Here is a 24,597-nt window from a genome sequence, read left to right as displayed (position 1 = left end):
TACAACTACTTATAACAAACTGACGTACAAAATTTTTTTTTGTATGTCAAAACGATCTATTTTTTCGTAAATACATTTAATGACACACTTTTGTTTACTGTTTTATTATAGTAGATAATACGATAATAACTATTTAAAATCAATAAGTATTTAAAATTCGTTTAATTGAACAATTTCCCTTTCTCCAAAACGGAGGATCCGTTTTGGAGAACTACTGACAATATTAGGAATGAAAAGTTAATAACTACTTATACAAAATAAAAAAATATTAAATATTTGACATATTGTCAAAAATTGCTAAATAAATCGTTTTTACTTTTCTAGCACTTACATTGTGATCGTCACGGTTTCTCGCTTTATGTTTAAAATACACAGGATGCAACCATATAATTATGTATATGTATTTATTATTTGGGAGTCTATTTAATATTGAGCAATGTAATTTTTGCCTTTTCATATATTATATGAGATATATGTTCGTATTATTTAAAAACTTTTTTCTTTCAATACTTGAAAAAAATACAGTACATACTTATAGATTAAAAAAGAATATTTATTTCTTGTAGGTATATGTAGTTGTATATAGTTTTTTATTTAAAATATATATTATAAAACTGGTGGTTAAATCTGTAACTACTTACTGCACAACAAATTAACTATTGTAAATGTCGAAGAGATTGCAATGGATTAGTGATTCACATTTTGTTGATTGCGTCAATTTATCGCTTTATAAACACGTTCAAAATACCATGAAGGCTGCAATTGTTAGGGGAATACCACCAATTGTTATACTAAGGACATATTTAATACTCGCTCATCTCCATCTAAATTTAAAAGTATATCACAAAATATATCCAGTATGAATCAAATCGTTTTATGATTAGTTAGAGCGTGGTAGGGTTACTCGTCGCGATGTGTCTGTGGCTACTGACCGCCTGTTTGGGCTTATTGCCTTCAAATCCAGTGCCGCCCGCCACTATAGTAATAGTACAAGGCGTACCTACACCAATATTACAGCCAACAACAGCGGCAACAACAGCAACTACTACAACAACGACTACTACTATGCGACCACCAAATGCAACCACGATGGCTCCTCCACCGACTATGACACCTACCACCACAACTACAGCAGCACCAACAACGACAACCACGACGACAACAACAACCACAACAACGCGCCCGCCTACACCAACTACAACAACAACTACTGCCAGAACAACAATGAGTGGTAACAATTCTACACCTATACCAACACCAACTTCATTAATAACAATTTCATCTAATTCTAGCTCAGTAACTAACACAGCCACCGTACCAACAACTATTACAACTAACCCTTCAACAGCAGGTGTAGAATTTTTACCTGTATTACTCTGTAACAATCCTGATGTGATTTGCTTATCTAATCCTGACGATAACGCTGCAGGCCAACTCCAGATCGATCCAAGACTCGGAACGACCCCGGCGCCGTTTGCTGCACCACCAATAAGTGGTTATAGTGGCCAAGTTCCTTCCTATGACACTGCGGTTAAATTTCCTAGAGAGCGCAGAAGTTTATATAAAGAAGACGCTACTGATGATATATTGAAGTTAATTCGAAAATTCAAAAGTAACAATAATCATAGAATCCGTAAAAGGCAGAGCTGCAGATGCGTACCCACAGGCACATGTGTAAAGCCGTCAAATGGTGCGGGCATGATCGATTTTCGAATTGTAACACCGGTAAGTTGAATTTGACATTCTCTACTCATTTAAAAAAAAAGAAAACCTTTTTTTATTATTTAGAATACATAAAGTAGTTTATATTCTGCATCAGACGGTTGCGCAATGTCCCGCTGGACAAGAATATTGTTGTGGGAGTACGACGAGCATCGTAGCTTGTGGCACTCTGCAGACAGTACCAGCAACTACAGTAATGCCTGCAGCAGGTCAAGCTAGTTTTGGGGAATATCCATGGCAGGTAATACTAAAGTCATATTGATACAACCTTATAACTATCATACATGTAAAAAAAAATCTGCTTCACGCTGTGTCCCGCGTACAGCAGTGTAGGCAGAGGGAACCTAGTGTTAAGACACTCCGTTCCCCACTTTCTGCTGAATTCTGGAATAATAATAATATTATATATGCATAAGGATTTTATAGCCGACTCTGATGTTTGTATAAAGAAAGATTAAATATTTAATTTTTTGTATGGTAAAAATATAAATACAAAAATATTTTTTTCAGGCTATAATACTTACCAAGCAAAATGATTACGTAGCAGGAGGAGTGCTTATAGACCAACTTAATGTCCTAACAGTCACACATCGATTGTCGCCATACGTGTGAGTGATAATATATTAATTATAATTAAATAGATTTTACCAAATTTTTGGATTGCTTTGTTATATAACATATAATAATTAAGAAATATATCTAGAAGTAAATAAATATATATTTTTTTGTTTCTTAAAAATATTTAGAATTGATTAATAATACGCTAACCACCTAGAGGTATGTTTTGTAACAATGTATTTTAATAAAAGTAATGATGTGTAATAATGTATTTTAATAAAAGTAATGAAGATGATAGAAATAAACTTCATCTAAGATAAATAAATTCTGTAAAGACTTTATCTAAGATAAAAATTAAACAAAATGTATTTAGAAACATTTTATAGATACTAGTTCACTAAAATTAAATATGAAATATCAAAATAATGACATAATATATTTTTGTCACAGTGTTTCAGGAACAGCGCCAAATATTAAAGTTCGTTTGGGAGAATGGGACGCTGCAGGCACTTATGAACCGGTGCCTTTCCAAGAATATAATGTAGCTAAGGTGTTTTCACATCCTTCCTATAATCCTAGTACTTTGCAATATGATATAACTGTTCTACGGCTATCAGCTTCAGTACCTCTGACGCCTATGAATGGCGCTGTTACTACTATTAACCGGGCATGCCTTCCGCCGATGTCAACTTCCACCTACACAGGACAAAGGTAATAAATTAAATTATATAAAATTTATGTTTGTAGTTTTCCACATATTTATAATTATAAACTTAAATCGGTTCATAAATAAAAAAGTTATATATGAATATAAAATATTTTCTTCAACAACATTCATAATACATCCGCATGTGTCTCGTTAGTCGAGTATAAAATTCCTTCACATAATTTGAAATTGATATATTACTTATTTCTTTTTAAAAGTAATATTACTTAACTTTTATAATGATTTTATTTGTGCTAATTAGGTGCTGGGTATCAGGATGGGGCAAGGACATGTTTGGTCTCCAGGGGCAATACCAACAGATTTTAAAGAAAGTAGAAGTACCTATTGTAGCATCAGCCACCTGCCAAACTCAAATGCAAACTGCTCGCCTCGGATCAACTTTTGTACTTGATACAACTTCTTTTATTTGCGCTGGTGGTGAAGCTAATAAAGATTCGTGTACGGTACGTAATTTTAGTGCTTAGTTTAATAAAAAGAATTGGTAGTTAACTAATAACAGGCGTAGGAAGACAACCCATCCTAGAAATTTTACTAACAAAAAATTTGCCCCTAAAAATTTAAAAACAATATTTACACAAACATATGTGTGCCAAACTAAAGTCGTCCATGTATGATGCCTTCTCATGTCTATTTTTTATAAGGTTTATTCAGTTCTACGAACTAGTACCTACTTAATATGCATTTTCCGAAAATTCATAACTTTTTAAGCATCTTCTCGAAAAACCGTTGTTAAATTGCAATAAATGTAATAAAAAAGTCAAACGTTAAAGATATTTTTGTTGCTTAATGGTAAAAATAAAAATTTCTAGGGGGATGGTGGATCCGGATTGGTGTGTCAAGTGAGCGGACAATGGGTGCTGGTGGGACTGGTTGCGTGGGGCTTGGGTTGCGCCAACGCGAATGTGCCAGCTGCTTACGTTAATGTTGCGGCACTCCTGCCGTGGATACAGCAACAAGTTGCTGCTGCCTAAACTCATTAATATCAATAATTACGAGAAATATATATTTTTTTAATAATTAAAATAATACATTATTTCAATTTTACTTTGATAAAAAAATATTAATTATAAGTAAAAGATAATGTAAAGTGAATCTTAACATATTAATTTATTGAATCAACAACTTTTTACAAATAGGCGTGTAAATATTACAAAACGCACGAGGCCTTAACATTAACGATAGTTACCTCTAAGTAAAAGCGTTCTAAACGCTCATTTAACAGATATAATATTAACAAAACTAACTAATGTGTAATTTGAAAGGACGTAATCTAGTATTGCAGTAGGAGTGGATCCCACACCGGACGATAGCGTTCCAAAGCCTCCCCTTATTCAGTCTTCATTACTTTTCTCCTGTTTCACCACTGGCGGAGGAGACATTTTCTCCGATTGTACAGACGCAGGAGGGGGAGACGATACTTCTATATACTCATCATTGCGTTCTTCTTTAATCTCTGGTTCTTGTTTTATTGGCACTTCCGTTGGCGCAGGTGTCGAAACCAATGGTTGAGGAACTAAGTCTGAAGGCTGTAAAGCTGCCCAAGCTGAAGCAGCCCCTCTAGCGTACGCCTCATAAAATGCCCTCTGGGCTATTTCAGCTTCCTCTAGATGAACAAATGCGTGATTATCGAGCTCAGCGCGGAAGAAAAATTTGAGACCACATCTACCACAATCGTATGGTCTCGGTGCTGCTGAATGTTCTGGCAAATGTCTCTGCAAGCCAACGGCACTTGTAAACATTGCGGAGCAAAGGTAACAAGTAAATGCTCCAATACCAGCAAATGTGTGTTCAATTAGATGCGCTTGTAAGCGAGTGGGGGAGCCCAGAGTACGGCGACAGAGCCGGCAGTCGTGTTCAGTGGTCACTGGAGGCCTTGGCGTTGCATGTCGTGCATAACAAGAGGAACAAGCCCTCGCCCCTTCGCCAGCTTCATTTTCAGTTAAAGCTCTAAGACAAATTGCGCATCTTTGCTCATCTTCTGTTGGTCGTAGATGGAATCTAGCGTGTAATCGTGCCTCCGCCTCTGAGGCTAATGTTTGGCGGCATATAACACAGGGAGCAGGCAGTGCAGGGTGATGACGTGCCATGTGACTCAAGAAAGCTTCTTCTGAGGGAAGACGAGAACGGCACCTTGCACACGTATCTCCTGCTATCACCTGAAATTGATAATATAGATTTGATTATTAAAGCGAATAATTAAATTGTGTTTCTTATACATGCAATAATGTAGATAATAAAAAACATATATCATCATATTTTAATATATTAAACGTCATCTATTAATTATAAAATTAGTGGAACCAAAGATCTGACCTTGCAATGAGTCAATTTATGTTCTGCGAGGATGGCAGCAGATGGTAGTACTTCATCGCAAATAAGACATTTATGTCTTGCAGTGCCTGTTCCAGAGTGAGCTCTGGTATGAGCCTCGAGCTCAGCTCTGCTTCGAGCCCGCTCACCGCAATAAGCGCACTGTAGAGCCACTGCGCCGTTCTTACGCCGACGTTCGTCTACAGCCGGTTGTCCGTTGTCCGGAACACATGGAGAACATGCATCTTCACTTTCAAGAGCGTTATTGTTCTCTGTACGTTTACCTCTTGTCACATCTCCATTTATGCCCTGTGAATCCCAAAATATTAAATGTTTATTTAATAAAAAATATAAGATAAAAAATATTTATTTTTGTAAAATAAAACCATTGATTGATTTAAACCTTTTAAATTTTGTAGGCTTATAAGACATAAGAATAGGTAATAAACATTATCAGAAATCTTACATGATGTGGAATAGTGTGATTCACTTGCATATGACGTTCCAATAAGTACTGAACAGCGAAGGACTCAGTGCAAGGTGGTACTGGACATCGATAGGCGTGATGTGCGGCGGTATGAGCTCGTAACGCCCGCGCGCCCGCGAGCACGGCGCCGCAAGCACAGCGCGCCGCCGCGTGCCGCGCCCGCACGTGTGCTGCACCTTCAGCCTCACTGCGCAGAGCACCTCCAGCCACACCGCAGGACCGGCACACCCACACTTTGTTTTCTCCGTTATGAGCAACCGCAAAATGAGCCTGAAACAAAAAATATATAAATAAATATTAAAAAAGATTTGTTTTAGATATTTAGAGAAAATAAATATTTATTTGCATAAAAATGTATCATAACTTAATTTATTACCAACCTGTATAGCCACTTTTGAATCAAATACTTCTTTACACAAAGTACAGCGATAAAGATGATGAGCGTGAAGATCGAGAAGATGTTTTTGCAAATCTTCAGGAGAGGAGAAGCTGCGGACGCAACTGTGACAAGTATATTCACACGACACTGCCAAATAATGTGCAGCAAGGTGTCGTTCTGATGCTGCGGCATCTGCAAATGTAGCCCCACAATGGAGACAAGGTGTAGGGCTGGATCTCGCTAATTCTCCGCCTTCTTCAAGGTGACCTTTTAAATGAGCGCGAAAGGCTTCAAAATCTGGCAACGCTGCGTCGCATTGATTGCATAAAAGTGTACTTGGAGATAGCGTGGTTTTTGGTGTTGAGGCACCTGAGCTTAATCTTGCTCTTTTAGCAGGAGACTCATCCCCTGGACTTCGTCTGCTAAGGTCAGTTGGCGTGGGTTGTTCACTATGTTGTACGGGGGACTCCCCGTTCAGAAGTGCTGAATGAGCAGCGCGTACATGCAATTGGAGTTGTTCCATGCTAGTAAAAGTATCCCGAGTGCAATAAATACAGGCGAGTAAAGTGGGCGGTGGCTGCGACGCTACACGACGTGGTGGTGTCATTGCAGACGTGTCTACTCCATGAGCACTTACCATATGAGCCTAAAATGAAAAATAACAAAAATTTAAACATATATTAATACAACACATATTCAGCATAAACGATACATAAAATTTTATCATTCTTTACTTGCAACATTTCAGGCCGTCGAAATGCATCACCACAACGCAAACATCGGAGAGCTCTCTTCCGATCCGTGTCACGTCCTTCCCGGTCACGCTTGTGTCCTTGCATGTGGGCTGTCAGTGCAGCAGCGGTGTTATATCCACGGTTGCATACCGTGCATTGGAATGGCTTTTGATTGTCATGAGTCTTCATATGAATTTTCAAATGATCACTACAAAAATACCATGAAATTTATGATTTTAAAATGAATAAAAGTATGAATATTAAAATTGTATTGTTTTTACAGAGAAATGAAAAAAAAAAACATCCTAATACATCATTTAAGGATTACTTATAAGTAGGTATTATCCACTATGTATAAGTATGAATTTAAAATTGAATGTGATAAACTGTTTCTATGCGACTCGACAAGACAATTTGTCATTCGAGACATAAGTACCCACATAAAGCACGAACCAAACAGAACTAACAATGACGCTTTTGACGCAAACTACAGAACAGACGCGTTCTCCCAAACACCTCCACTAATGGCTCTGCTCACCATGCAGGGTTAGGTACAGACGATTATTTCATTTTTGTATGACCATCGACGCCATTTGTCAGCGCACCATCTCTTTTCACTTGTCAGTGGTTTGTTGGGACGACAAATTGCGTAGAATTAGTCACGTGGTCGAGTCGAGGTGACGAAAAAGGTGACGAGTCGCCTCGTGGCCGACTAAAGCTTTGTGCTGTGGCTTACGGTAATCAATCTTGCTGCTCGCCTATTGTCATGCAAGCACCTCTTAAGTGAGGCTCTTGAATAGTCAGTGCCTAATGACCTTAACCAAAAAATATTTTTCTTTTTATAAAACTTATGTATGTGATATTAACATTTAGATAAAGAAACATACAAATGACTTACTAACTCTATGGTTAAGGTAAGTCTTCATATAGTTTAGTGTTTTAAGTTAAGTACCAACCTTCTTGAGAAAGCAGATTCGCAATGTGCACAGCGGTATTTTCTGTCGCCAGTATGTAGCTTGACGTGGCGATCACGGGACCTTTTGTGCTTGAACAGACGGGAACAGAACTCACATCGAAACGGCATTTGGTCGGAATGTGTCTGTAAATATAGAATGCCATTATTGTTATTGCTAATCTATAATAATAAAAACATATTTATAAGTGTTTTACATTTTATATAAGTACAGATTTTCAGACTTTTTCATGTTTAATAATTACACTATGCTGGGAAGAAATCGATTCCTATAGTATGTACTTAATTTATGCAAGCTAGACAGAGGAACCTAATGTTAAGACACTCCGTCACCCACTTTCCGTAGAATTTTTTAAGGCTTTTGTTTTGATGCCAGAGCGAAGAAATGAAAATATTAATAAATAATAATTAATTCCCTCGAGTGAGGATCGAAGTAGGTATATTAAAAATAATAAAAAATCAAAATAAATCACAGCAGGGTAGGCAGAGGGACTCTAGTGTGAAGAGTGAAGAGTGAAGACACTTCGTTCCTCAATTTCCGCCAAATTCTGATGGCATTGCTTGCTGAGTGGCGGCTTGACTCAACGCCGCGCTTTGCCTCGACACCAGAGAGAAATGATTAAAATATATTTTATCCTTACTTATCCTAACCAATGTTTCTTTTTGTCTACCTACAATATTTTTACCTTTATGTACAGGAACTGATTCTCTAACTGATACTAACATTCTTTCGATCTTTTATAATAACAATTATTCTTAAAGATACAATGTTGCCTATGTTTATAATATGTTACATAAAGACTAACAAAAAATATTTAAATTGATTGACCCAACATCACGTTCATGTGTAAAAAACCAATATTACCTACTAACACGTTTAAGGATATTCATAAGTTCATTATGTAAATGCTAATGAGACTTTACTGCCACTCATATAATGGGAACCGTCGGCCTTCGCCACCCGTGAACTGATGGAGACGCGCAAACACGCGGCACTATTCACTCCCAAACTGACAGCCACTTCACGCTTTTACTAATTGACCACCTCGCCGATTATGTTCTACTATAATGCTAAATATGTTACACTTGATTGACTGAACCTGTTCAACTCATTGAGTAAGATTTGAGTCTTCGGGTTCTGTTTAAAGAAAATTGTTAGTTTAGAGGTGTCATTTGAAGTGACTGTAAATGGTTATACTATTTGTTAGATTCAAACAACTTTTTAGATTGCGAATACATTTTTTTTAAATACTCTATCTCATTCACTCACTCATATTGAAAGTGCTAGGTTTACAAAGAGAACCACCACCGTATACCAATAAATAAAAGTTAAAGAAAAAACTGAACAATTTAATATAAGGACAGATCGTATGATGTACCTGATAGAAAAAAGTATTGAAGAACATTTTAAAATCATTTAATAGCTTTTAAGCTATTATTAAGCTTTTGTAATACTCCTTTAATTTATTTAGTAAAGGATTTGCTTATAAAAGTTTGCTTATTAGCGGGGTATCCGTTATGATAACGGGGCGATTTTCATACAAAATGCAGAAAAAAGTATGAATAAACGCTCACATCGTCTGATTGTAAATATACTAAGATTATGAAATAATTATCTTCACTTTTGAATGGTGTGCCAAAAGTACAATTGTTATTTATTTTCATATATAAACATAAATAAATGTTATGAACTTAGTACAGTGCCTTTATGAATCTTATCATTTTATATTACTAAATGTTTTTCGTGCAAAACCCACATAACCATTCTCTCTACGGGAGCCCTGGGTGCGTGGCGAAGCCCTGTTGTTTGCCTTGTGGCTCTCTCCACGACGCCACGCTTACATATAGCGAAAAGACACGCAAATGATGCTGTTTTTATTATTATCCATCAAAAATAAATAGCGTGAGAGCCTCTACCATAATGCTCACGACGCGGTCAAATTTCCGCGTAAAGCGCACCAAAACACATTTGAAACTAGTTGTAAGTAATTTAAGGCAAGAATGATAGCTAATAAAGCTTTGAAATGGGCACCGGACGGCTACTGAGAGACTTTCCCGGTACTATAACTGCGATGTCATCGCCGTCAGTCGCCCGCGCAGTCGGGGTCAGATTGGAGGTATGTTAGTAGCCGCTAACGTTCCACAGCACCCGAAAAGTTATATGTAAACGTGAGGAGTCATTCTACGAATTAGGCAAGCTTTTTTTGTTTTTTGCTGATTTGTTGTTCTAAAAATTTAAATCTTTTTACTTTATATGTTTTAGCTTCACGCTGTAACCCGCACATCGAAGTGCAGGCAGAAAGAAGCTATTGTTAAGACACTCCGTTGTCAAGATTTAATTAATTTTTTGGCATTCAACTCGCACTTGAGTGGCAAAACTCAACGTCGCTCTTTGCATTGTTACTTGAGCTAATCATTTCCGCACTCTGGTAACGAGACAAAGAGCGACGTTGAATTCCGCCACTCATCACGTAATGCCTCCATTCGGCGGAAAGTAGGGAAAGGAAGTGTTTAGCACTAAGTTCCCACGTTCCCTCTGCCTATCCCGCTGTGTGCGAGATACAGCGCAAGGGAATGAAAATATTAAATATATAAATTTCTCGAGTGAAAATCAAATCTACAATCGTCGTGTCTACAGTCACACGCTTAAGTTTAGTAGCTTACGCTTACTTCGCTACGACGGCCTCAAAATTCTATAAATTTTATTAACATAACTACTTTATTATTTTTGTTGTATGAGATTATGAAAGTGGACTAAACGAATTAAAAAATTATAAAGTAATACCTTCATATAAAACTATTTTGTATATTTTTTACACGATAAGCTTTTAAATACTAAGCCGCAGGTATCTTGCTTAAGAAAAAAGATAACATCATAATTGCTATTTTTCTTGTTATTGATATATCTTTTATGTAACTATGTCTGAGGCTGCAGCAACCAGTATTGATTTAATTCTATAATGATGCGTTTTACAATCCAAGCACTGATAAAAGAGTTGAGTGCCTAGCCACTAGCTAGGGAGTTCTTATCGAGACACTATTTCCGGCCGTCACCTCACGTCGCGGCGCGAGTAACGCGATCTTCGCGATACATTTGTCGGCGCAACACCTTTGGCTATCGGGTAGATCGATATCTTTAGAACGCAACCCTGCTTCCATTGCATACATACGGGTACCGATAATCTAATGAAACCTTCTACGATTGTAGCCAATTACCAGAATAAAATCAATTCGATATTTTTGCAGAGCAAGTTACTTATTTTCGTCGCTGCCGAGATTCGGATCTGAGTTTAGAGTAGGTGGAATACGACGTAGGTTATGTAAAGTGACATTTCTATTTTCCCTATCGCAGCTAGATCTGTCGCGGCGTGTGTCGCACGGCTGTGGTAACGGCGAGATCGGCGCGACACAAAGGAGTCGAGATGTTAGTACGACGTAATGGGCATGTCACAATTTCGCAGGCCTCGGCGTTGTCCACTGCAAGGCTACTGTGATCCATATCTCAAAACGCACTGTCTCTACAAATAGACCATTTTGGGTATCTGCTTGCTAATGAAGTCCAGAATTGCATGACGAAACTGGACTAACAGTTTATTATATACCTACCCACTAGTATAGACTACCGTAGTAGCTTTATTATTATATTATTCAAGCTCGATTGTGATATCAAACAAGTTTCTTATTACTTTTATGTTTTTTATGTGTAATCCACTGGCTTCTTCTAATTTACTGATGCTAATCTTCACGTAACTTTGTAATAAAAAATAATAATTTGTAAGATTTGTAATTTGTCTAATAAACTGACCTGCTCATGTTTCTTAAGGTATGAAAGTCTTGGGAACGCTTTTTCACAGAATTGGCATTTGTAAGGCGTATGTTCAGTAGCACCGAGAGTAAAAGGAGGCTCGGCATCTGCGTCGGCGTCGACTGCATCGGCTGAGGTTGGCGTAGAGGATGGTGACGGAGATGGCTCCGGTGTCGACGACGGCCAAGAGCTGCCCGCCGTACTGCCCACACTACCCAGTGCTTCTGTTAAATAAAATGGAAAATATTTACTTATTTACAGACAAACACTATTAAGCATATTTATCATACTGGTAATGCAACATACAATTTCTCTAAAATGATCACGAACTAGATAGATGTTATGTTGTATATTTAAACACATATACATTAGATTATATCTATTAAAAATATTAAGATCATATTAAAAGACCTATAAAAGAAGCACTGTTAAGATTGAACTTTAAGTTCTTCATTTATTGACATTTTTATTTTATAATATATGCCCTTAAAAGAACTTAAATAAAATCGATATTTCAAAATATTTAACTTTTCAACTTTTCAAATTCCTATAAATAAAATTAGGGTGCACAGGAATAGTTATCTTATTTTATATAGCCAAAGTCCTCGTAAACATCCTTAAGCTCCATATTTCGATGTTACGAGCAAATATATCTCGGAGCACCTCGGAGTGGCGTGAAATATAAACAAATTGAATGGGCTGCAATGACGGGCGTCAGCACCATCAGCGCAAATGATGAATAATGTCGGAATCCGAAGAAATGCGTCTAGAGGCTACGCGCGAAATACGTCGGCGATAAATATAAAGGATAACTAGACCATTCTACTGGATGCTTGCGATCCACTTCACCACTCTATTTTTTTTTTTTTTTTTTATATTAAAAAAAAACTTTATTACCTACTATTTTAATCAGATTTGGGAAGTTTCACACATAAATAGGTTTTTTACTAATCGATTCGTTCGAAATTTCAAATATTTATTATATACATAAGTTTTCAATATAATTTAAAAAAATAATTTCCTATTTCAAAGTTATTGTACAAATATAACATAATAGATTATTATAAATGATATAACATGCACATTGTTTTACTTTAAGTTGGCTTAGCAAATAGAGGCTATTTATTTCAATAAGGGTTCTCACGCGGTTTATCAACGCCGCTTACCCTTAACGGCATCGTTAACGTGAATGGAAAAAGAGAGATTGATATGAAGGAATGAACGTTATTCTGATTTGTAACAAAAATTGTCAAACGCATATTCGTATAATTTTTACTTTTGAAAGTATTTAATTATTTTAGATCTTAATCCGCTGAGCATACCTATTCTTTTTTCTCTAAAATATCAGAAATTTAGGTAGATACAGTATACGAGTACGAGTATACTCCTGTCTCCTCCTGTACCTTACGTACATAAAATATCATAAGTTGCGTTTAAATCATTTTGATTTAAATCTCTTTTCTAAGCTTGTAGTTGTATTATTTAAAAAAAATATAAAAACTGATTCAAATATACGGGCTAAGAATTATTAGAAGTAGGTGTCAGTTGAGTTGCAGGATGGGACATTCATAATTAACTGCGATTGCGGCAATTCAGGGGCGATTGGCGCCGCAGCGTACTCAGTGGGCGGCGGAAGCTCATTTCCTAATTGCGGCGTCTGAGACACCTCGCCCGGCGCCTCGCCAATCAACGACAATCGCCAAACATTACGTTCGAATGCATAGAAGAATTTGATGAACTCTAAGACAACAAAGTGATCCTACAAGGAGGTACGGAACTATAAAAAAGCACTGGCCAAGAACCCTGGCCAAGAGCCGCCTAAGTAGCAGCAAACAAAATATATGAAGAATGTTTTTAGTTACGTACAATATATTAGATATATAAGCAAATGATTTAATTTGGGTTTATTTGTTCTTTTTTAATAATTATTATAATTTAATAACATTTAGTCACTCAAGGCACTTACGCTGCTAAATAATTTGCTTATTCTTGGTACCTTATTCATGACATACCTATATAGTTTTAAAGCTCCAGAATGACATCAATTCTATTGGGTTGAATTCTCTCAAGTTTTATATATTAACTAGTGGGCCCGTACGCGGCTACGCCCGCTTGAACTATACGAATATTTATTAAATATATTTATGAAATTATTTTCAGTTTTCAATAGAGATGCGTTAGACAAGCTCATTTTGGGTCACGTTTTCTAACAACAAACTTTGCAAATCGTTGCTTAGCAACGACGGTTGTTATTAACATGGCGGAATAAATTGCATGTCAAATTACTAAGTACATTTTAATATATTGGTATGTATCGAAAATATTACAAATATGAGAAAAAAAAGTATCCTATGTCCATCCCGAGACCCTCAAGTATCTCTGTATGAGTATTTTATCACAATTAAATGAACGGTTTGGCCCTGATTGCGTAAAAGACAGACAGAGTTACTTTCGAATTTATAATATAAGTATGGATAACAAGGAAACATTAGATATATTTCACGTGACGGCATTCTCTAGAACTAAAAATGTTGTTAACCGAGAAAAAAATATCCTTCGTAAATAATAAAACAGACGAAATAGGCATGACAGTCGTAGCTGATGGATGAAATAGCCGTTAATTAACTCATTATATTCGTTATTCACTCCTCTTAATTGTGTAGTAATTAATGAGATGTAGGTACCTACCTAGTTTTATTTTATAGTCTATCTTATAAATATATCATAAATTCTTTGCAAAATAGAAAGGTTAAGTCAGGCGACATTCTTTATCTAATTTAATCATACCAAAGATATTTTTCTAATTAATTAGTTAAAAAATCTTGAAATGAGTATAAAAGTTGACTAACTTAAGTTTGTGGGCGTATGCACTCACTTTATAAACTGAACTACAATTATAAGTGTGTAATCGCTATTATTTATATATCTATATTATAAATGCAATTTTCCATGTATCGGATTTTTGTCCTTACGTATTTATATTGTAAGTTCAAACTAACTTAACTTTCTGCAAATTTTGCAAATGTAAGTCTACGGGAAGTACCCGAATTTAATACAAATTGCAGCAAAAACGATGTATAAGTGCTCACACGAGTATATTTCGATTGCGTTGATTTAGAAGTTTGAGTTTTTTTGCGCTCTAAGAAACAATAGACCTGAATATTTGATATTTCTTTCAGCTTGATAGGTACCGCTACGTGATCTCCACATAAATTGTCTTGACCGACGGACAAAAGGACAAAAAAGTGATCCTATAAAGGTTCCAATTTTTGAGGTACCCCAAGCCTAAAAATTAGACATGCATAGAGCTACTGCTGCTTATTATTGTTAATTGGTTTTTGTAATCTAATACTGAGGCCAGTAGTGGCGCAGGGGCACAAGTTCGCGAATGTAAATGTCGGTCGGACAGGTCGTGGATTAGATTCCCACACGAGGAAATTATTTAATATTTTCATTTCCTTGCTTTATCAACGAAGTAAAGCGCAGCGTTGAGCACCGCTACTCTACACGCAATGCCTGTAGAATTCGGCGGAAAGTGGGGAACGGAATGTCTTAACACTGGACGCCTCAGGTTACTTTTACCTACCCTGCTATGTGTGGAATACAGTGTAAGGCAAATAAAAATATTTCACATAGAGCTCTCTGACTAGTGTCTACATACTTTGCAAATAGTAGGATATGCCCTAAATCTAGACGTTTTTTCTATGCTACAAATGTAGACTATATTTTTTTACTTTTCAATTTCTTTTAGGCTTTATTGAAGAAAGCATTGAAATATGAAAATCAACCCTCCAATCGACGTTATAGTCACAAAACATGAAATCCCAAAATATTATGATTACTTTCATTACATACATTTCATAAATTTTCATTTCACATATTATGTATCTTATAAATTTATTGTTTTAAACGTTAAAAAAAATAATAAAAAATAAAGATGTGACTAAATACGTACAGTGAAAATATCGAAATAATAAAAAGAAATTAAAATTGTTTAATAAAAATAACAAAAGTAAATTTAAAATATATATTTAATAAATATATATATATTTATTCAAATTCGGAATAACATCTGCTACATTATTTACTTATTATAATTTTATTTAATACGAGCAAAAAAAGCATAAGTTCCAACAAGAAAAATTATGAGTAATTAATTACGTTCACCTGTTCCAACATAAATTGCTTTAAACAATATGAAAGTACTTTAAAAATTATTTTTAATTCAAAGTATTTATTCATACTTTACATTAAACAATATAAATACGTCTTTTCTAGCAAAAAAAATTAACCGCATTTAATTTTCCGACGCAAACTATAAAATCATATTTAATCATATTATTAATCTCTTTTTCACATGATTAATATTCAAAAATATATTAAAAACTGTATTTCAATGAACTTACGTTTTAAATCCTCTGGGGTCACGTCGTGGTTTTCCTTATTGGCTTGTATCTTTTCTATGAGATGTTCTAATCTGCTGCTATTGCCTTTGAATAGCATTATCATGTCGCCAGCACCCTTAGGCCTCCAGGAGTGTTTTAACGGTACTGCCGATCACCGCACTGCGGCTACCGAGGATTGCCGCAGGTGCATCGATACCAGTTTATTTTGGGGTTTTTTGCGGACAAATTTATCACGAGTGCGAATTAATGCTCGGCGCGTGTCCGACAGGTGGTACTAATTGAAGGGACGCTCGCTGTTGTGCTTACGGTTCCTTCACGGCAATTATTTGGGTGACTATTATCAACATAATTAGGTTCCTTTGAGTTCCAGTACCAGGTGATATGAATAATGAGTTAGTAAACGGCGCTTACGTGTCTGTCGTAACTGTAAACACTACAGGGTTAGTGGTGACGGCGCGCGATAAGGCTGGCGAGTGCGGCACGACTGCGAGCTCGGAGGCGCCGATGGGCGAGACCGAGGCGCCTGAGCGCACCTCAGCACCCTGCGCCACGCCTTACGCCCCGCCTATTGGCTCCCCCCTTTTGCACCCACCACTTACTATTTCAGTCTTTGAATCTTGATCAAGTCTATGCTCTGTTCAAATATAACATTCATCACAGAGTGCGAGAAATAAAGAGACAATTCAGATAGCAAATAAGGCAAGTGAAGTAATTCTCTTTAAGGTTACTTTTTTGTACCTAAATATTGAAGCATATATTGTTATTATAATAGAATTAAAGCAATATTATAAAAAAATATCTTAAATTTATTATAGGGTTCCCCCAGAGTCCTAATCTATCGTCATATTGTATTGACATTCACACAAAACAAATAAACCTTTTGCAGCAAGATATGAATATTGAATAATAATCAAAGTGACAGAAGAATGACGCTAAAAGCTTTATAAATTTGGACATGAAGGAAACTGGCAAAGTGTTTCCCCGTTCCACTCGCGGTGGGCGCGACCAATGGGCGCTTGCCGCCTACTGGCATCGCGCTCTATTTAGACAGAACTAAGAGTTTTTTTTTTATTATTAGTATAAATAACTTTGTTAGCAGTTTTGTATCTACAGTTATTTTTTGGCCATAAAAGCGGAAATTGTTATGACAGCGTAATAAGCCGGGGAAAAAACCGTTCGATCACGTCATTAAGTTTATCCTAATATAAATCCTAAATTTTCATGAGACTTTTTTTTTCAATTTTTTTTTGAATAACCTATTAAGTAAATTATATCCTAATTTCTTGATTCAAAGAAAGGGTTATTTTAGAATGTTGGAAAAGATTATCTTAACAGTAAATTGTATTAGAGAACAATATTGTAATTTGTAAATTGAAAAGACCAATTATTGAATGTCTTGCTGGCACTTTTCACGAGAACTACCTTCTATGCCGATGGTAAGCTTGAGGTTTATTTCATTTGTAAATTTAAAACGCACATATATTGTGTGAAGGCTGTTTGGTTAAAATAAATATTTAGGGTTGTTAACTATACTTACGCGGATTAAAACCAATTTCAGTAAATAGGTATATATTTTATGTTTATAAGATACTGTCACTTCTTTTAGAGGCCGTCGTGTCGCAGCGACAAAGCGTAAACGCGACAGTTTAAAGAATCTATACTAATATAATAAAGCGGAAGAGTTTGTTTGTTTGTTTGTTTGTTTAAACGCTAAGATCTCTGGATCTACTGGTCCGATTTACTATGTTTTTGTTTTGTATGAAAGCTGCATTCTTCAGAAGTGCTATAGGCTATATAATATTACATTACACATATATGCTAATAAATTAAAATACTTTCTAATTTGACATGCAATTTATTCTGCCATTTTAATAACAACCGTCGTCGCTACGCGACCGCGTTCGCTACCGCGTCGTTTTGATATTCATCCTTATTAAAATAAATATAATAGTCACTTTTAGCATTTCTTCTAGATTGAAGTTATATTTCTATAGAAATTATATTCTTATATTTCAAGCAGGCGTAGCCGCGTCCGGGTCCGCTAGTTATTTATATTTCCTCAAGAGTGAAATTGAATTCCTCCACTCAACACGGAAATGGGGCACAGTGTCTTAACATTAGGTTCCTTATGGTTCCTACTGGCATTTATAATTAAAATTAGCGTTATTCTCAATAAAAATGTTATTAAATAAAAACGATTATAACATTAGTGTAAAGATAATGACTACACCATTTTATATAATTAAATTAAAAATAAAATATAATTTTACAGCAATAACGAAGCGCAGAAGTATCACCGGGTGTCCAGCGATCGGTCCTCGGGGCCCAATGGACAGACTCGTGGCTACCTTTTAGTTGTGAATATATTACAAGGATTACATACCACTCCAACTGTTGTAATTTTAAGGATAAACTCGAGAAATCTCTGCATATACCTAAGTGCACCCGAGTGGTTTGTCAAAATATATTGTAAAACCGGTTAACCCTACTTATGGAATACTTTAAAATTAATGTTAAATGATAATTTGAAATCAATGTTAATGTTGAAATTAATGTTAAACTTAGGTAAATACTTTAAAATTAACATTAAACTTAGGTTAAATTAATTTTATTTTGCTATAAAACCAAAAAAAACAGAGACGGACGATTCAAAAATTTAAATAGTTCAAATTATCAGATATCCTACTAGTTACTATTGTTTTTGAGGCCAGTCGAGGCACAGGGACACAAGCGATTATTTAATACGAAATATTTCATATTTTCTGTTCTTCCCTCTGGCAACGAAGAAAAGCGCGGCGTTGTGTTTTGCCACTCAACTCGCAACTCAACGTGAATCTACTATGTATTGTATACCTTGTATCTATTATTTTGTATCTATTAATATAAATTTTGATATTTAAATATCCTTAAATATCCATCTACTTTTGAATCTAAGACTCTTTTTATATAAGTCTCTTAATAGAAATAGGTGTAAAAGTAAATATATATTGTTAATACTTCTTAATTATTTAATTTGTAAAACACTCGTATTCATTTATAAATATTTTTCAACAAAGACGTTACGTTATTATTCTAATAGGTTGTACCTAATATCAATTACCTATCAATAATATAGCAATGAATCAGATTGATATCTCTCACGTAGACTAAGACAAACAACAGACTAAATCGCGATGTTGCAAAGCAAACTAAATGGGCGTATCTATCGTAGTAGCTGACAAATTAATGAACATTAAATATTCAGCGGATGTTACGAGCCAAAATGGGATTGACACGGAGTTGTCGGGCGCAGCGATGGCGGGATACAAAAGGGTTAAACATTAATACTTAAGCGTCCCGCACCTCGCTCTGACATCACCGATTAGTCTGTCACTGAGCTAAGTCTCCGAGCACTGAATAAAGTATTATGAAAAAGTATCCTCTCCTTATCTAGAAAGCCCCGTTTGTGAGTGCCACCCGCAATGATGAGGGTTCGCCTTTATTTTGCACTTGTTTCTTTCCCGCGTTCTCAGTATGTGTGTATGGTGAAGTTTTCGTATGGAGACTACACGAGACAGCTGTCTGTGTTAATTGTTATAATCTCATAGTCACACAGATAATAAATAACAATATTTAACATAAAATAATATTAATATATAAAAACTCTACAATATTGTAATGTATCTGAACATAAAAATATAAATAATAAAAATCATTAACTTTTTTTTTTGTGAAACAAAAAAGATTCTAAAAATATTTAAGTGTGGGTGTCCCCTCGAGTGACGCAACAAGAACATTGATTTGGATGTCATTGTCCCATCACTATCACCTTATGAAAGTTTCAATTGAGTTATTTATTCATAAAGCCTTTCTTACTGCGACCCTACAGGTAACTTTCCGAACCCTTTTCTAATTCGTTAAACTTTTGGGTTCTGGTTATTTTCACAGCAACTAATAATTTGTGTTTAGATATTACACTAATGTCACCTAGCATAATATCAATTTTTTTTGTACACGGAGAATACGAGTAGAGTGCAGTGTTTTATGAAAATATCCACATTTTTAAGTTAATTATTTAATGTTTTTTTTTGACAGCGAAAATAGCTGTCATAGTAAAGAATTTAAGTTTATTTTATAATTTCCATAGAAATTATTTATTTGATTTTATAATGAAACAATTCGAGGTTAGCTTTCGAAGTAACAAATGTCAATTAGTACAAAAGTTCCTCTAAACTGGTTTTCTCCATTTATCATCGATAACAATTATTTTTCTATAGATAACAATTATATCTAAGAAATAGATGAGTTGGGACTCTATGTAGATAACTCGAGATTTTCTCGATTTTTGATTAATAAAAATTTATGTAATTTGAAAATATAAACATATCTTTAAATTGCATAAAATTTGCTGGCTCAATAAAGGTATAACTTAATATATTTTTTAAATATCGTTTAATCCTTTATTGTTTACTTTTATCTGTGATATGAACGTGAATATGAAATTTTCTAAGTGTCAGTTGTTATTGCCATCACGGTAGGTACTATCTTTATTAACCTTATACAAAATCCATTAAAAATGCGACCCACCACCCTAACGAATTTGTGTTGTCAACAAACACCCTCAATTTTTCGTGCCCGACCAAATCTCGGGACGTACGTCTGTTCTCGTTCTAATAAATCAACCAGACAGTTATAATTCTGAAGAATGGAATAGCCTTTATTATTTTAATATACTTGTTGCAAAATACTAAAATTCTTTTTTTTATATCAATATGTCAATTTATTGTGCTAATGTTATTTAATAGGTATTTGGTACATATGTAAGTAAGATTTCCAATGTGTCTCTACACATTGGAACCGATTTTCTACAGTTATATCTCTATATAACTGTAGAAAATCATAAAATGATATTACATACCATAAGAAAATTATAGCAGAGGACGGTGTCACTGCCACAGTCATATTGAAATGAATCTTCTTTTAATAGTTAAATTTACTCGAAGATTTAGGAACCTAATTATGTGATAAGTTAGCTAAAGTATAAGTAGTAAAGCATAGGAATTTTTAACGTTAATTATATGACCTTTTGGGGTAAAGGATTTCACGCGTATCAATGAGCGTAAAATGAAGGCCACACAAGGCAAATAGATCGATTGCGGTAGTGTTTTTGTTTATTGATGGCAGCGTGAGATACAAGGAGCAGGGTGGTCCTTGCTGTTATCTCTTACTATTTTACTTAAACATAAAAAATATTATTTGAAAAGATAATTTGCAATCCATTAGGTACAAATTATAATGTAAGCGTTTCGAGTGTCGTTTAATATAATGTCTTAATAAGTCGTGACTAAATACAACATATTCAACCACAAATGTGTGAGATTCCAGCACGATCGTACATCTAAGCAATAAACACTCTCCTACACGTTTGGGTGTGACTTTGATATAATCATATTACTTGAGACTTCAGCCTCTATAAATACATATTTTAACCTATAGTTAAATATACCATATATTTAATATAAACAAGAGAAAAATAAGCCATAATATCATATCGAAGTATGTATTACAAATATTCTTAAGGCCATGCGCATGCATGCATGGCACATGCGTGTAACTGTAAGGCGACAGATTTTAGGTTCAATTCCCTCTCGAGGAAATTAAATATTTAATATTTTTATTGCTTCGCCCTGGTGTCACCAAACTAGGTGCCCTGCCCTGGTACAGAATGAGGTTGAAAAAAAAACGGTTTTAATTTTCCATTTGAAACGACAAATGGAAGCAAACTGGAGCAATACCAACACTGTCTGTCAAAGGTGTGACAAGAATAGAGTTAGAGTACGATACGGGGCGTCACGTCCCGCGGCGATGGTATCCCAGACGCGGCGCACTTTACGCGTACATCTCACACGAAATAGGTCAATTAAGACGTGGGAGTGGGGGGTACGTGACCGTGACGCCTGATCCCCGTGAACGATATGACGCGGTGTCATGTTTGACGCCTTCATTTATCTATAACTGCAGCTCAGCTCGCGTCAGGCCCTACAGATAATCGGATATTTTTCCCAACACTTATTATCACGAGGATAGTCATACTTCTTACTAGTGTGATAAATGTCAATGTAAGTTTGTTTGTTACGCTTTCACGTCATAACTACTCAACTGATTTTTGTGAAATTTTCTACACATATTCTTGGAGGTATTAGATAGGACCTAGAAGACTTTTATTAAAAAATATATTTTGAAAAATTTTATTCTTTGTCTATGAAAAAAAAAAGTTTAAGCGAGCGAAGTCTCTAGTCTGCCTTTCTGAGTTACTTATAGAATGATTGTCTCAGTTAAAGCTTACTGAAGATGTTAGTATGTAGGTATCATATAGATCTTACCGTACAAATCAGAAGGAGGAAGGACCTATCTCCAAATGTACCGGTGTGTTTTTAATTAATTACGTAATTACTAATTACGTATTATTAAAAAACAAAAATTTATAAATCTATCGCTCTTCGAAAGATTTATAAACAGTTTTATATACCTATCATACATATATGTAAGAATTTTATATGAATCAAAAATTAAAATAAAACATTTTTCGAAAAACAAATATAAGAAAGTACAATAGATCGTGTAAACTAAAATCCACGTGTGCTTTCAACAGCGCAGTTGGGGCGTGAGTACAATATCTCTTCACCCTACGGATGTAAAAGGAAATACCTGACATGTTAAACGATGTCTTAAACGTTTTGGATAGGCCCTAAAGTGCAAATACATATCCATGTCCACTTTTATCGGTTATATAACATAAAATGTATAGATATTATATTTATTATAAATACTGCCTTCTAAAAATTATTTTATTCAAATAACGGTAACTTCAAACTTGATGAAGCAACTTGAATAAGCGTGAGGCAGTGTGTCGAACCGAGAAGCATGCCTGCTTTGGTGACAGTTCTGTGGCCTCAGCGCCTAGGACGCAGAGGTCACCCAGACGCTTTACGCCAATGTGACCATTTACACCATTTATTATTTTAATATATACTCTTTATTGTACTCAATAACAAAGATTGATACTCATAAATATTCTAGAATATTGATGGCAAAGGTAAACGCAAGACCTATCAGAGATTTCTTCCAATCTATCTATGACTGTTAAAGAAAATTAAAATTAGCAGGCCTTAAGTGTTGAGCTAATGTAGATGTGTTATTAGTATAATAAATTATACATATTATATATATCTACTGAAAGAATGTTGTAAATTACCAATAATTTTATAATCATAGAACAGTTACATGTTAAAATATTCTTTAAATATTCTTATGCGGCCGTGTGTTTTATTATTTATAAAAATATAAACAAAAACATGATTTTGTTGCACAAATATAATAATAATGTAAATTACTCGTATATTTTAATAAATTCATATTAAACAATTATAAATTAATTCATAATTATTAAAATATTAAATATTACCCATTAAAGCTTTTTGAAGCTCCTTAAACCCTTTGTCACCCTACATGATTCTGCGACAAATACAATTGTCCCTGGCCTAACAGATCTGTCGTGATCTCCGATTGCCATGGCGCGATAAGTCACGCGTTTTTTTTTTATTTTGGTGAGTTATGCCTTAGTTAATACCACGACACTGAATAATCCATGCCAGATAACAGATGTACCCATTGGACACGCACTGTTGCCATGAAAAAAAAATAGAGAAATATGAGGCAATAGATTTAAATGTTATTTCTGAAGTTATCATAAAATACACTTATCTTACCCAAAATGATTCTGTCAATAACGATAATTAATATAATTAGCATAGTATATATGCTAGAAATAGAAAGAGAAATGTAATTTGGTCATGGCCGTCACGTCAGATGGACAGTTGGTATCTAGTTGTCAGGTGTTTTTTTTTTAATATATCTTAATTAAGATTTTGTTATTTGTAAACTAAACATTTAAGCAGTTTTAAGTATATTGCGCAATACGATCTAATATTAATAGATTATACAGATGTTTTTACATGAGGTCAAATCATCTCACCAATTTGAAACTCTACAATTGTTTTACGTTTTTATATTTTTCCAGAATTATTAAAGATTTTCCGGTTCAGAGGCTTTTACTTAAAACCTAAACCATCGGTTTCCCCCATTTTTATAAGGTGTGCAATCAGACAGGCGCGACAGGCGAATCGGCACGTAGTTCCGGAGTTGTGGCGACGCGAGCGCAGGTGAGATGCTGCGGTCGCGCACCGTCGGCCGCTTGCACCTGCTTATACTCGTATACCAGTCAATCACTGTGGCCGTTGTCTATTAACTTAATAGCCGATCTAAGAAAATATAAACGCCATGGCCGTTTAAGTGTTAACACCTGTATTTGTGGACTTCAATATCCCCGAATATTTTCATATCGCCTGAACTTGTATATACTCTGTATGTACAAATATGAAGAATTTTTTATTAATCTAAATATATTTAACTGTCAAAAGTCTTGATTTCTATAGAACTGACTAAGTTACCAAATGA

The 24,597-nt window shown here is 35.0% G+C and overlaps 2 protein-coding genes across 4 annotated transcripts in view; one reads left to right on the top strand and one right to left on the bottom strand.

Annotated features, from left to right (window-relative positions):
- The first annotated feature begins 224 nt into the window (after positions 1–224).
- On the top strand, positions 225–3,997 carry LOC146535661 (inactive CLIP domain-containing serine protease A3-like). Of its 2 annotated transcripts, XM_085190772.1 has the most exons (7): positions 229–1,231; positions 1,430–1,725; positions 1,820–1,963; positions 2,233–2,330; positions 2,731–2,991; positions 3,249–3,450; positions 3,817–3,997. In XM_085190772.1, the coding sequence occupies exons 1-7, from the start codon at positions 913–915 to the stop codon at positions 3,976–3,978; spliced, it is 1,482 nt and encodes a 493-aa protein (XP_085046898.1). In that variant the 5' UTR covers positions 229–912; the 3' UTR covers positions 3,979–3,997. The 2 variants fall into 2 exon arrangements, with proteins under 2 accessions (XP_085046896.1, XP_085046898.1); XM_085190770.1 differs by having other exon boundaries at positions 225–1,725.
- A 98-nt stretch (positions 3,998–4,095) lies between these two features.
- L (zinc finger protein Lobe) overlaps positions 4,096–24,597 on the bottom strand; it is a 31,351-nt gene continuing 10,849 nt past the window's right edge. Inside the window, exons 1-8 of one of the 2 annotated variants that reach the window (XM_085191788.1) lie at positions 16,102–16,574; positions 11,696–11,919; positions 7,874–8,016; positions 6,918–7,125; positions 6,185–6,829; positions 5,784–6,074; positions 5,321–5,626; positions 4,096–5,163 (exon numbers count right to left, since the gene is read on the bottom strand). In XM_085191788.1, coding sequence (XP_085047914.1) covers positions 4,339–5,163; positions 5,321–5,626; positions 5,784–6,074; positions 6,185–6,829; positions 6,918–7,125; positions 7,874–8,016; positions 11,696–11,919; positions 16,102–16,204 — 2,745 coding nt within the window. In that variant the 5' untranslated portion in view covers positions 16,205–16,574 and the 3' untranslated portion in view covers positions 4,096–4,338. Of the gene's footprint in view, positions 5,164–5,320; positions 5,627–5,783; positions 6,075–6,184; positions 6,830–6,917; positions 7,126–7,873; positions 8,017–11,695; positions 11,920–16,101; positions 16,575–24,597 lie in introns of those variants that run through there. The other variant, XM_085191789.1, reaches the window with a different exon arrangement.

The sequence above is a fragment of the Heliconius melpomene genome, chromosome 10 (assembly GCF_056956725.1).
Source record: "Heliconius melpomene rosina isolate 202511_hmr_F chromosome 10, ASM5695672v1, whole genome shotgun sequence".
NCBI lineage: Eukaryota > Metazoa > Arthropoda > Insecta > Lepidoptera > Nymphalidae > Heliconius > Heliconius melpomene.
This window is presented reverse-complemented; position numbering and strand designations above follow the sequence as displayed.